The following is a 13,087-nucleotide window of genomic DNA, read 5'->3' as shown; positions in this document are numbered from 1 at the left end:
CAGGCATGACGTGGCTATCTAACTCTGGAACTCACAGGAGCTGTGGTTTCCCGTACAAGCTTGGACACACCAAAACCCTCCCTGAGGGTTTATATGCAGCTCATGGTTGATGAGGAAGAGACATTTTCTTTGGTTGAGTAGTCACCAGTAAAGTGTCTATGCTCCTATAAATTATACTGAAATTCATTAGGTACACCACACACACACACACACACACACACACACACACAGAGAGAGAGAGAGAGAGAGAGAGAGAGAGAGAGAGAGATAAAAATAGAAGGGAGACTACTTGGGAAGAGGAAGTGGAAAGAATGGGGAGGTCTGTGAATGTGATAACAATGTACAATGTATGGAAATGTCACAATGAAACCCATTATTATGTGCTATTTAACACGGGTTAGTAAAAAACATTTGAAATGCCCAAGAATGGTGACGCACGCCTGTAATCCCAGTACTTGGGAGGATCATGAATCCAAGATCAACCTGAGTACATGATTCCCTGTCTTAAGACAAACCGTGCCAGTCCTAAAGTCACCAAGAAATAGCAAAAGAGGCGTGGAAAGAAGACATTCAAGAGTAGCCCAGCGGAGGGTGTCAAAGGACAATGCAGGTGTCAACATCCAGATGAAGGAAAAGGACCCTGCCTCTCATGCTGGAGCCCAAAGGAGATGAAGATGTCTACACAAAGGAGTTAAACTGGGAGCTGGTGAGAAAATAAGATAGAAGATTGCTTAAGCAAACTGAAGACCAGATTCCTCACAATTTGAAAAATAAGTTACAAATATGTTGAGAAAACTAAAATGAGCCCTATCCGATTATTTAAAAAAAAAATTCACAGGTGTAAACTCATTTTTACTGCACAAGCACACTCTTAATCTGACTACTCCGTGATAATGAGTTATTCCTACAGCCAGAACAAAGAACTGGCCTTTAAACACCATTCTCCACAAAAACTAAGTCATCTTGAAATGACGGCCACTCCAGGACTGGAGCAGGAAACTGTGGCCTTAGTTTCTAAGTCACCACTAAGACTGAGCTCCAATACTGTTGGGTGACTGTGGCTAAAGAGCAATGTCCTTGGCTCACAGAAAATAAAAAATGTGATGGGCATCCATTTAGAAACTTGCATGGTGCCTGCAGTGGTCAGAAGAGATTGTCAGGTTCCCTGGAACTGGAGTTACAGACAATTGTAAGCTGCCACATGGGTGCTGGGAAGCAAATCCAGGTCCTCTGCAAGAGGTAACAGTGTTCTTAATGGCTAAGCAGCCTCTCCAGTACCAATTTCTCAAATTTTAGAACACCCAAAGGGCTGAACAAAACATAAAATGTCTGTCTGCTAAGTCTGAACCACAGCAATGTCATATTTCTCAAATCGAGGTCTAGGGATACAAAGATGCCACATGATATACACACAGACCACATCTCACAGGCACAGTTTTATATCAAAGGTTTGCCCTGGAATTTTCTGAGAGACAGCTAGTTCTGTATTTTTTGAACGCTACACATTGTGGACTATAGAGCAAAGTTTATACAATTTTTAAAACTCTATATTGGAAAATGCCAGGGTCACAGAAAAGCTGCAAGAACAATAGTAATAAAAACAAAACAAAACAAAACAAAATACCACCCAAATGGCTATTACCAAATTCACTCACAGATAACACTGTCTGTATACGTTTGTTTTTTACATATGTACATAAGTATATATACTCACCTATTAAACGTGTAAACTTTGAAATGAATCATTTGAAAGTTAGACACAGTAGATGTGGCAGTGCATACCTGTTCCCAGCACTGAGGCTGAGACAGGACTATGGCAGTGTGGGTTCCACGGTGAGTCTCAGCTCAGCCCTACAATAAGCCCTGCCACAAACAAGAGCAAGTTACAGACATCATGGTCCTTTCTCCCTACCAACGAGTGTCTATTTCCTAAGAATAAAAATATCTCCATGCACTATGTTAGGATATTTATCAATATTAGTTAGTAAGTTAAGCACTGATATAATAATACTTTAATCTCTCCTACAACGTAAACTTCAGTGTTGAGTCAATAATATTCTTTATTGTAGTTTTCTCTTGAAAACATAGTCCAATGTTTCTTTAGTCTCCTTTAATACAGACCATTACCAAAAACTCTATAAAGTGTGTGTGTGTGTATCTGTGTGTGTGCATCCGCATGCACGTGCATACACTTTCAAAGTTTTTCTAATTAGATTCAGACCATTCATGGAGGATAAAAAGCTAAGGCACATAATGACTGCTGGCAGCATTTGTTTTGACTGTGCATTCACGGTGCCATCTGACTTTGTGCAGTTACTATTTTCCCCCCTTGCAACTAATAAGCACACAATAGGGACAAATGTAAGGCCATACAGACATCCTGATTTTCACCACATTCCCTCCTGGTTTGTGAGCTATTGGGTTCCTGTCTTATTTGGTCTCACTGACTCTTATTATGGTCTCAAAATAATCACATGAATTATTCATGGGGATAAACATAAAATTTTAAATTAAACAAGCTTCAACTTTTAAGTACAGGCTCATATGCTTTAGGTATTAAGTACAAATTCACTTTAGGAAGACTTCCTAGAGAACCAGGAGTAGACTCAGGATAAAGACAAATAAACCTGAGTTGGACACTGAAAAGTGATAAATTCTATTTAGAACTATTTAATCAGTAAATCAAGGCAGACAATTCCATTTGAAAAGCTAAAATAGGAGCTGAAGAAATGGCTCAAGGGTTGAGAACTATTCTTGCAGGGGACCCCAGTTTAGTTCCCAGCAGCCATATAAACAGGCTCACAACTGCCTGTATCTCCAGCTCCAGGTGACCTGGGACTGTCTTCTGGCCTCTCAGGCACCTACACTTGCATGCACATACCTTCTCTCCCCAAATCCCCCATACATATAACTAAAAAATTAAAATATTTTTAAAGCTAATAGATGGTAAATCTAAATCCTCTTAGAAGTCAAAGAATCATTAGACAAAGCAAATTATCATATCCTATCTACCAACTTTATAAAATCGTATCATAACGCACCAAACGCCCTTCACTCATCCAGATGTTTTAAAGTGATAGCACACTACTCATTGTAACTTCTAATGCTCACTCGTCTTCATTTCAGTATTCCTATTCTCTCACAGATAGAGCTTAACCACCAAAAGTGTTTACCTCACAAAATGTTTTGCCCACAGAGGTTTATACTACAATCTAAGTCAAACATATACAACTGGAATTTAAAGTTCTGTGCATTATCATGTGGAGCACTACCATTTTATAATGTTTCCTCCTGCCTTAGTCTTTTTAAATGTTGGTCTTGACCATTAATAAATTGATTTCAGAACCCATTAATAGGTCATACACATGACCAGCACTTCAAAGCATCACCACGAACCTGGGCCAGAATACTTTATCAAACATAATCAAACCTAATACAATATATGTATAGAATAACAAATGTGTGAATTATGGTGATAGAAAAGAAACCAAGGAATAAGAAAAGGTAACAAACACTGAACATTGTGGTGGCCACTTTTAATCTGAGCACTCAAAAGGCAGAGGGATTGCTGGATTTGAGGCCCATTTGTTCTACAATGTGAGTTTCAGAAATACACAGAGAAACCCTGTCTTGAAAAAACAAGCCCACCAAAAGAGGAAGAGGAGGAAGAGACAGCTACAGAGATGGTTGAGGATGTAGCTCAGTGGTAGGTCATCTGCTACTATTGATGCAACCCTAAATTCAATCCCCCAGTACTAAGAAGAAAAATAATTGACAAAAACAAAGAAGCTGGATATAGTGGCACAGGCCTATAATCCCGGCATCTAGGAGGTAGAAGCGGGTACACTGGGAGTTCAAGGCCAGTCTCAGTTATAGAGCAAGTCTGAGGCCAGCTTGGGCTACTTGAAACCCATGAAACTCTTCTAGGAGAGAGGGATGGTAAGGGGGTGAGATAAGAAGTAATGATACAAATTGTATTTCTTCAAAGACACTTTTAATTTGGTGGGGGGTGGCAAGAAATCAAACATCCTGTGACTGCAAGTCTAGGTGATAAAATACTTCATGTAAAAACACACACATTAATATAATGCATAACTTCACTGTAGCATGTATAAAATGGCCAGTGACTTAGCATCCTTGTCTATGATTTCAAAAACCACTGTAGAACCTTAATTGCTATTCAATGTAAAAGGCAACTAGTTTTTTTCCTTATCTAAACACTTACCAACCAAGAGCAAAGTCTGTACTTCAAGTGTTTAACTTTACAAAACTGCCATTTTATAAGAAACAAAGTAGAGTGCTTCAACAGTGAGTCTACAAAAACTGATTTTGAAGAAAAAGATTCCAGATTTGGTTGTTTTGTATTTGATGTCCATGAGGTCTGAGGAGTCACTATTGGGGCAGGAATGAATGGCAAGGCACAGGCCCATAGTGCCCACACTAGAAAAGCTAAGGAGAGAGCCAGTTCATGGACAGTGTGGGCTACACAGCAAGACCCTCTCTCAGAAAGCAGCCACCAGCGGAGAGGGAAAGAACCCTGAACTCCATCAGATGAAGTAAGCTCAGGGTTCTCTTAGGTTTGCTTGGTTTGCTTTGTTGTTTTCTTTTGCCTTAGTTTTTTAAAAGGTTGTGTGCCAGTGAGGAAAATGAGGATGAAATGGCATAATTTTCAATATTGAAATTCCAGGTATAGGAAAAGGCTTACAAATCCACTAACCTTTTAACTGCACACATGCCAGACATATAATTATAGCTTATCTTTCTTCTCTGCTATTGTTTTATTGTTTAACATGAACACAAATTCTGAGTTAACCCTTTCTCAAATGAGCCCGCCTTATTCATATAGCTTTAGAAATAACCTCAGACTCTCTGAACCTCCATTCCATCTACAAAGGGCCAACAATTTAGACCTTAAAACCCGCCATACATATGTTAAAGAATAAAGGTTCTTTGTAAACTACAAAGCAACATGCTAAGTTAAGGTGTTATCCTAACCTAAGGCCCCGGGAACTATAGAATGAGAGGTAACATAACATACAGGCACAAAGACCCACAACATCCCGGGAAACTGCCACATGGAGACAGTAGCTGTGAGCTACTTCCTCCAACTGTTACAAGGTCTTTGACTCGTCTATTTAAATATCAAAATGTTTCAGACTTCCTATGAACAAATGGTGACGTTTTCCATAATATAGATATGAGCTTTCATTAACACAGTTTTTCTATATCTAATTCAAATATAGAAAATAAAAAGTAAGACAGATAAAGACCTAGTCGTATAATCCCTGGAATTCGGACTGCCAAATAAATTCTTTCATAATTTCAAAAGGCCAGGCTTTATAGAGAGATATCTAGCAATCTCCAGATGTTTGGTCTCTGCAATCACTTGCTTTGATACACAGCACAGCATTCTAAGTGGTGCTGCCCTCCTTTGCCTCTGTTCCTGCTGTTTTCCTACACTTAATAAACATTTCTAGATGCCTATTTAAAGCCAGCAGTTAGCTCCCAAAGGACAAAAGCATGTGTTTTTCTTGTCCTTTCTTTAAGAGTAAAAAGCACAGAGCTGGTGGTCCCCCTATGGCAGTACCGGAACACATAGTAATATTCTAGCACACTCATGCTGTAGATATTGTACCTACATTTGAGTCACTTATCACATCATGGACAGATAATTATCTTCTTGCACGTGTTACTGTGTGTGGCGTGTTTGCATGCTCTAGTATACATGGGTGCAAGTGTGTGCGCAGGTGTATATGGAGGCCTGATGCTGACATCAGGTGTCTTTCTCCATCACTTGCCACTGAACTAAGAACTCGATAGTATGGATGGTAGAATTACAGGCTCACCCACACCCACACATTTAGACGGGGGCTAGAGAGCTCAACTCCTATCCAGCAAGCAAATCTACTGGACCATCAGCCCAGGCCCACTTAAAGCTATCTTGAGCCCTTCAAGACAACCAATAAGAAATTAAATTGTTTAGAAAAAAAACCCAAATGATTACATGAAAGAAAAAAATGGTGGGGCTTATTGAATATTTAAAGGGTGTTTGAAGCTAGATTAGTATTGAAAATCAGACAGGCATGGTGGCGTGTGCCAGTAGTCCCGGTTACTGAAGCAGCTCAGGCAGAAGGGAGGTAGAAGCCCAAGAGTTCAAGACCAGCCAAGACAACACAGCATGAGTTTGTCTTACAAACATATTTTAAAAAATTTTAAAGGGCTTGGTGTAGTGGAATACTCCCGTAATTCTTAACTCTGGAGGTAAAGACAGGGATCAATAGTTCAAGGCCAACCTCAGCAATGAAGTGAGTTCAAGCCCAGCGTGGGCTTTGTTAGAACCTGTTCAGAAATCTAAAAATGAAGTCCTACATTTTTCATTTAAAGAAAGCAAGATTTAAGCTGAGTATGTAGTTCAGTTGGTAGAGAGCTTGCCTACCATTTACAAAGCCATGGTTCAGCCCTCAGAACTCCATAAACCAAGAACCTATAAACACTATAGTGACACATGCTCAGTAGGCAGACACAGACCAGCCAGCCCAGGAATCATGAAAAAATGTTATTTCTTACACATAATAACCTTCATTATTATAATCTAAATTTTATATTGTAAACTGGCATGGTTAAGTTTGTACTTTCTTTAAAATGCAAATACTCACATTTAGGCTAATTCCAAGATAAATATATTAAAATTAAAACTCTTATTACACAAAAAGATTTTATCCCAGGGTATGTAATCTAACACTTAGAATGCTGATAATGGAACAGTCACAAGTTCAAGGCAGCCTGGACTACATAGTTAAGACCCTGTCTCAAGGGTGGGGTTTTAAAACCAACAACCACTACCACCAAACAACACAACACAGAACAACAACAAAAACTGACTTAAGACCTGAAAAAGATGCTAAAAGAAGACTAAGCATAGAATGTATCTAGCCTCTGCCTTGAAAGTGAGTAAGAACAGTGAAGAGAGGCTTTATTGTGAGACATGTGTGTATACCCATACTGAGATGTGGTGACAACACACCAAAGCACCATGGGGTAACTTTAAATACCCAGTTCCCAAGTGCAGGTTTATTTATTTCATGTATGTAAGTACACTGCAGCTGTCTTCAGACACTCCAGAAGAGGGCATCAAATCCCATTACTGATGGTTGTGAGCTACCATGATGTTGCTGGGAATTGAACTTAGGTGCTGCCTTTCAAATGACCCTAATGTAGGTGCTGAAAGATACTAAGAAGATACTGTGCAACTCGGAGAAACTTCATAGTACAAGTACCTGCCAGCCACACTACCTGGAATTCATCAGCTGTAGAGAGTAAAAGGATCTTTTAGTTGCTTGTAAAACAAGGGTAATACAAGGAATGTGTAACTTCATCATCTAACATTCCTATCTCTGTTTCCTAAAACCCCTATATAATACACATGTTTTTCTTATCTAATCACTGACTACAGAGTGGGCATGGTTTGGGTTTGGATTCCCTTAAATAATCAGCTTTTACAGAATCACTCCGCTGATAAAAATACTGGATTTTTTTTTTTGCTCATAAAAATGTAGTCTCTCACAATTTTCCAAGAACTTCTCTAGTATTCGAAAGGAGATATAAGCATCCGCTTCCTTGAGAAAAACACTTTCAATATGTTACCCCAGAAGAATTTCACATGGTTTGAATTCTTTAGTTGAAAAAAGAAGTCTTTACACATAAGTGCTTTCTTTTACACTAATGGCTCTCTTGATGATAAAATAAAGATCAATGTAACTCTAAGCTCCAGGCTAATGAACTGCAGGGAACAGAAACAAGCTATTTGGCAAGAACTGAGCAGAGAGCTCTGCTTAAAGGCTACTAGTAAAATATACCAGCTCCCCTCCCCCACTCCCAATCCTTTAAGGTTTCAATTAAGATGGGGCCTAGTTTTACTCATAGAAAGCAACAAAAAGAAAAGGCACAACTGCTACAAACTCTCTTCATAGAAGGCAACTCTAGAATGGAGACAAAAGCCACCCCTGTCCTGCAGCTGACATACGCATATCTCTGTGCCCTGCTCATCGACAAATCTTAAGGGCAAACTTTCATCACACACCAAAAAGATGGCAATTCAATGTTAGGATCACAACAGATGGTGTGAAATGAATGTTTAAAGTCCAACATTACGGATCTTTAATACAACACAGAAATGAGATTTGTTTTTCTGATTGCAACTCTTTCTGTTGTCTCTACTGGATTAGTTAATGAGGCATATACACTTTCAAAATTAACTTAAGTGCTTCAATTGGTGAAAAAGGCACTTTCAAAACTCAGGGGCTTCTGCAAGCCCTCCAAAATTCCTCAGAACTAACAAGCACAAGAGTAAAGACCTCATTACACACAGGGATTATCAGTCTCCCCCAAGATACCCAATCTGCATGTTAGCAGATCTCCCGTCTTCCAGCCCATATGAACTGGGGAATGAACCAGTCACACAACTAAAAGTAAATGAAGAGTTAATGCCTGGCTAAACGGAGCCCAAGAAGGAAGTAACTTCACTATGTAAGGAATTACAAGACATCAAAGGTTAGATAATGGACAACAGGTGTCTTTAAAGAGAAAAGAGCCACAATGCATTGCTCCTATTTTAGGATTTCCATTGTCAAAGCTGTATAACAATGATTTTCCTCTCCTCAAGAAAGTCAAGACCAAAACTGTGCCTTCACTATTTAACAACTCAAGACCCTAATGCTCTTCTATTTACTTTTTAACTTTACTTAAAAAAAAAAAAAAATCCATTTAATCCCAACCGTGTATGAGCAGATTAAAATCTGGCTTGGTGCCAGATGGTTTGCTGATCAGTGAACATTAACTAACTAGAGATTTATTATCAGAAAATGGAAAAGAAAAGCATCTGACTACAGGCTACTGCCACATAAAATAGTCAAATATACAAATCAAACCCAGCCGCAGGTATCACATAACCACAGTATCAGCCAAAGCAGAATCGTTTCTCTCGCCATACCACTGAAATCTCTACAGTAACTGGATTCCAGTGGCCTCAAAGAATAGTAATTCCAGACACAGGTACCCTGGAGTTCTCCCGTTCCTCAGGCCAGTCACGAAATTCACCACCTGTACTCTAGTTAAAAACACTGAGAAGACACCTCAGCCAACCGAATAACCTATCCCTTTCTCTCCGGTCCACAAAGACAGCGTATTCCAAAAATGGAGAATCCTTTCTTTCCCGATTGAGGCCCCCTCTTATGGGTTCATTGGGCAGGATTACTTCTCTCCAGCAGGCATGGAGAACATACTTCTGCTTTCACTCTTAAAGAGGGTCCCCCAACACAGATGCACCTCTTCCTTTCCTGTATTGAGCAAATGGTATGCTCGCCACCACTGCGAAACGTGCAGAGAAGTGAAGTTGTCAGTTACTGAGGGCTACTTAATAAATTTCCAAAAAGAAAGACTAAAAGAGGTGACTCCAATCCAGAAATGGAACTGGAGATTCCTATTCTCTGCGGAAAGGCTACAATTTGCCTACAATTCCGTCGAGAGTCTGTATTTGATGAAGGGGTGCCCCGATTTTAACGGGGGTCGGAGGAAGGTGCTAAGTGTACCGGGAGGGACGTAGCAGTGGCTAGAGGGTCGTTGAGGGGAAGGAGGGCCCTCGCACTGAAGGGGGCTCTGGGAAGAAAGGAGGGTCCAGAGGCGAGAGCTGCATGGGGGAGGGGCCGCCCGTCCCGGAGGCGGCGGCGGGGTTGCAGCCTCGCGGGGACCATGTGCCGGGAGCGGCGGCCACCCGCAGGGGCAGCCGCGGAGCAGGGCCCGCGGCGCGCGCGCAGGAAGCCGGGGTCCCGGGTTACGCTCGGGGGGCGCGAGCCCGCCGCCGGACTCACCGAGGCTGCCGGCGAAACCGTCCATCTTGCGGAGAACGCGCCGGGCTCGGGGCTCAGCGGGGCGGGCGCTTCATTCAGCACAGCGACCGAACGGCGGCCGCGGAACCTGACCCGCTCGTTCTCAGCGTCTCCCGGCGCGGCTTCTGACTCCCGCCTCCGCCGCCCGCCGGTCAGCCCGAGGGTCAGTCGGTCACTCAGGTTGAGAGACGCGCCGCCCGCCGCCTGCCCGGCCTCTCTCTCCCAAGCCGCAACAGTGAGCGCCGCGCCCCGCCCCCCGCGCCCGCGCGCAGCCACGGCTCCGCCCCCGCGCACGCCGTCACGCTTCCGATCCCGCCCCCCACGTGATGGAACAGGGCGGGGCTTCTCGAGACACGCCCCTCCCTCTGCCCGGCCTCCGCTGCCGCAGAGAATACTACGAGAGTACTGGCTACATACACTTCTGTTCCTGGCCAGGTTCGCGGCCAGTGTTCCCCAGCCCGAATCTGAGTCTGAGTGGATGGGGCTCGTGGGTATCCTGCTGCTAGGAAGCTGACGTGCATGGTGGGATTCTCTCCCTCTGGGAACCCCGCGGAGTACAGTTCTAGAGTTCGTTTGAAGGGTGCTGATAATCCGACAAGGACGGTAAGGAGGCTAACAAGTGAGAGAAGGGATTCCCCTTCCTGGGGTTCCCCTCCCCTCTAGTCCGGTGAGGAACTGTAAGTAGAGACTTTTTGACCAGCTTGAGGCCGGGTCCGCCGCCGGTTCTAGGACGGAGCACAAGCAAGCAATGTTATTGCCGGATGAAAAGAGGTCATTTACCCAATTCTTCGGAAGAAAGACGCTGAGTCTTGAGTACCTAGTTGCCCAAGACCATAGAACCTGGTGGAAGTGCACCTAAAAGGCTGGCTTGTCTTACTCTCCTTTTGTTCTTCGCATCAGAGTGCGAAGCCACCGGGTCGCCTATCCGGAAACTAGAGCACAGACTACTAGTTTTTAAATAAACCTGAGTTCTAGGTTCTAATGAAGTCACCTAATTTAGACCTGGCTTTAATTCATTTGCAAATTCAAGGGCTAGACTTGTGACCAGAAAGCATCCCATCTTCTTCTTCAACCCTCTTACCCTATCCTTTCCTTACAAAGACATTGGAATAGTTTAGGTCCTCTTTAAGTTGAAGGTTGTGCAGATTAGAGTAACAAAAAAACTATAAGGTGTCTCAGAGACTAAATTAAATATACTTTTTAAAACAGCTGGGTTATGGAAAAAATAAGACCGTCTGTTGATAGAGTTGTAGGTTACAAGGCACAGACTGAAGTAAAGAGAAAAGAAATGGGGGACAGCATCTGTCGTGATAAAAAGAATTTACAGGGTTAAATGGTTGGAGTGATTGTTGAACATCCTTGAAGTGCACATCTCCCCTTTGATGCCTCTGTAAACATCTTCCCTAAGGGCGTGGGGGTGGGGTGCCCCTGTGTCAGATTGTGCTTAGTAAATAGGAGGCACTGGGTTTGGTCCCCAGCTCTGGAAACAGCAAACAAACAAAAGCTAACTTAAAAACTTAAGTAAACATCACGGCAAACCTAGGAGGTCAGTGTTGTAAATGGGACACAGCAAGGCCGAGAAGTGGCTCAGCGGTTAAGAGCACTGACTGCTCTTCCAGAGGTCCTGAGTTCAATTCCCAGCAACCACATGGTGGCTCACAACCTGTGATGAGATCTGATGCCCTCTTCTGGTGTGTCTGGAGACAGCTACAGTGTACTTATATATAATCGATCAATAAACCATTAACCTCCCCCCCCCAAAAAAAACAAAGGGCACTGACTACTCTCCTGAGTTCAAATCCCAGCAACTACATAGTGGCTCACAACCATCTGTAATGGGATCTGATGACCTCTTCTGGTGTGTCTGAAGACAGCTGCAGTGTACTTATATAAATAAAATAAATCTTAAAAAAAAGAAAGTGTCTTAAAAAGTGTCTTCCAGTATGGAAAGTGGACCAGTGTACACTGGAAAGGCAGGGACAAACTGGACCAGGGCTTCCTGACCAGCCAGCCACAGAGAGCTCCACAGAGAGGTCCTATCTCATAACAAAGCTCATGAGGCTGACCTCTGGTACACACATGCACAAGCACAACGAACAAACACCTGACGTTGTCTTTTTAAAAATGTTAATAAAAAGTCAGATTGTTTTTTTTCTAGCATGGTGAACCAATTTTTAAGTTTTTGATAGTTGAAGTAGAATTTTATTTCACACTTAGAGTAAAGCCATATATATACACACATTATACATTATAATATATGATGTATACTTATATAATATACATATATTACTATATATATATATATATATATATATATATATATATATATATATATATAATATCAAATTCTACAGTGCTGCATTACTGAATGTGTTCCTGACAGGAGACAATTGTCTCTTTTGGCTTGACATCAATGAAAGCCAAATTCTCCACTTACAATGTACGTATCTGATGACTGTAAGGACCTTCCCTTCTGGCTTTGTGTGTCGCAATCCTCGCTCCTCCTACGCCCCTCACATACTGCCAGGGCCAGCCCTATGTCCATATGGTATGCTAACCTCTAGCCTAAAACTCTGCCAGGATGCCAGGTGAGTCAGAGCAGTGGGCCACAGGAGCACTCCCAGAGCCTAGCCGGCAGTGATTCAATGCAAATGACCATGGTCTATATGGACTAGACCACTAAGCCTAGCATTAAATGTATCCCCGACTCCTTTCAAAGCTAGTTGCCCCAGATATCTAGTTACTCCAATAGTTCCCGCGGAGTGGAGTACATGACTAAGGGAAACCTGCAATGGATAGATACACCTTCCTACACACTCAGTACAGACTCACTGCAGGGCATGCTCTGCTGACCTGTACGCTCAGCACCCTGGAGGCTGAGTCAGGAAAATCAGAAGGCCATTTTCACATACATAGCAAGTCTAATGCTAGCCTGGGCAAAAGGAAACCCTGTAATCAATCCTATCCCCAAACCAAGACAAACAAACAGGAAAATTGGAGGCCAGGGGTGAAGAAGTCTGAAGTTCAAGCATTGTGAATTTCATGATAAATCTACCTGTGTTGGTTATTTTTATCTAAGTAATCCAGATTTATTTTAACCATTGAAAACAGGCATTACTTCCTGCAAAAGGTATTTAATCTCTGGTCTACCCTGAGGTGGTGATAAGTATCCATTTTCCAAGATAAATAATCAATAAACAGTT

The 13,087-nt window shown here is 42.2% G+C and overlaps 1 protein-coding gene across 1 annotated transcript in view; it reads right to left on the bottom strand.

Moving 5' to 3' along the window:
• EML4 (EMAP like 4) overlaps positions 1-10,088 on the bottom strand; it is a 104,351-nt gene extending 94,263 nt beyond the window's left edge. Inside the window, exon 1 of the mRNA XM_080913638.1 lies at positions 9,867-10,088. Within this exon, the coding sequence (XP_080769764.1) occupies positions 9,867-9,891 (25 nt within the window). The 5' untranslated portion in view covers positions 9,892-10,088. The remainder of the gene's footprint in view (positions 1-9,866) is intronic.
• Between the last annotated feature and the right edge of the window lie 2,999 nt (positions 10,089-13,087).

Source organism: Micromys minutus (assembly GCF_963924665.1).
Source record: "Micromys minutus genome assembly, chromosome: 3".
NCBI classification, from domain to species: domain Eukaryota; kingdom Metazoa; phylum Chordata; class Mammalia; order Rodentia; family Muridae; genus Micromys; species Micromys minutus.
The sequence above is the reverse complement of the archived record's forward strand: the minus strand, read 5'-3'. Positions and strand labels throughout refer to the sequence as shown.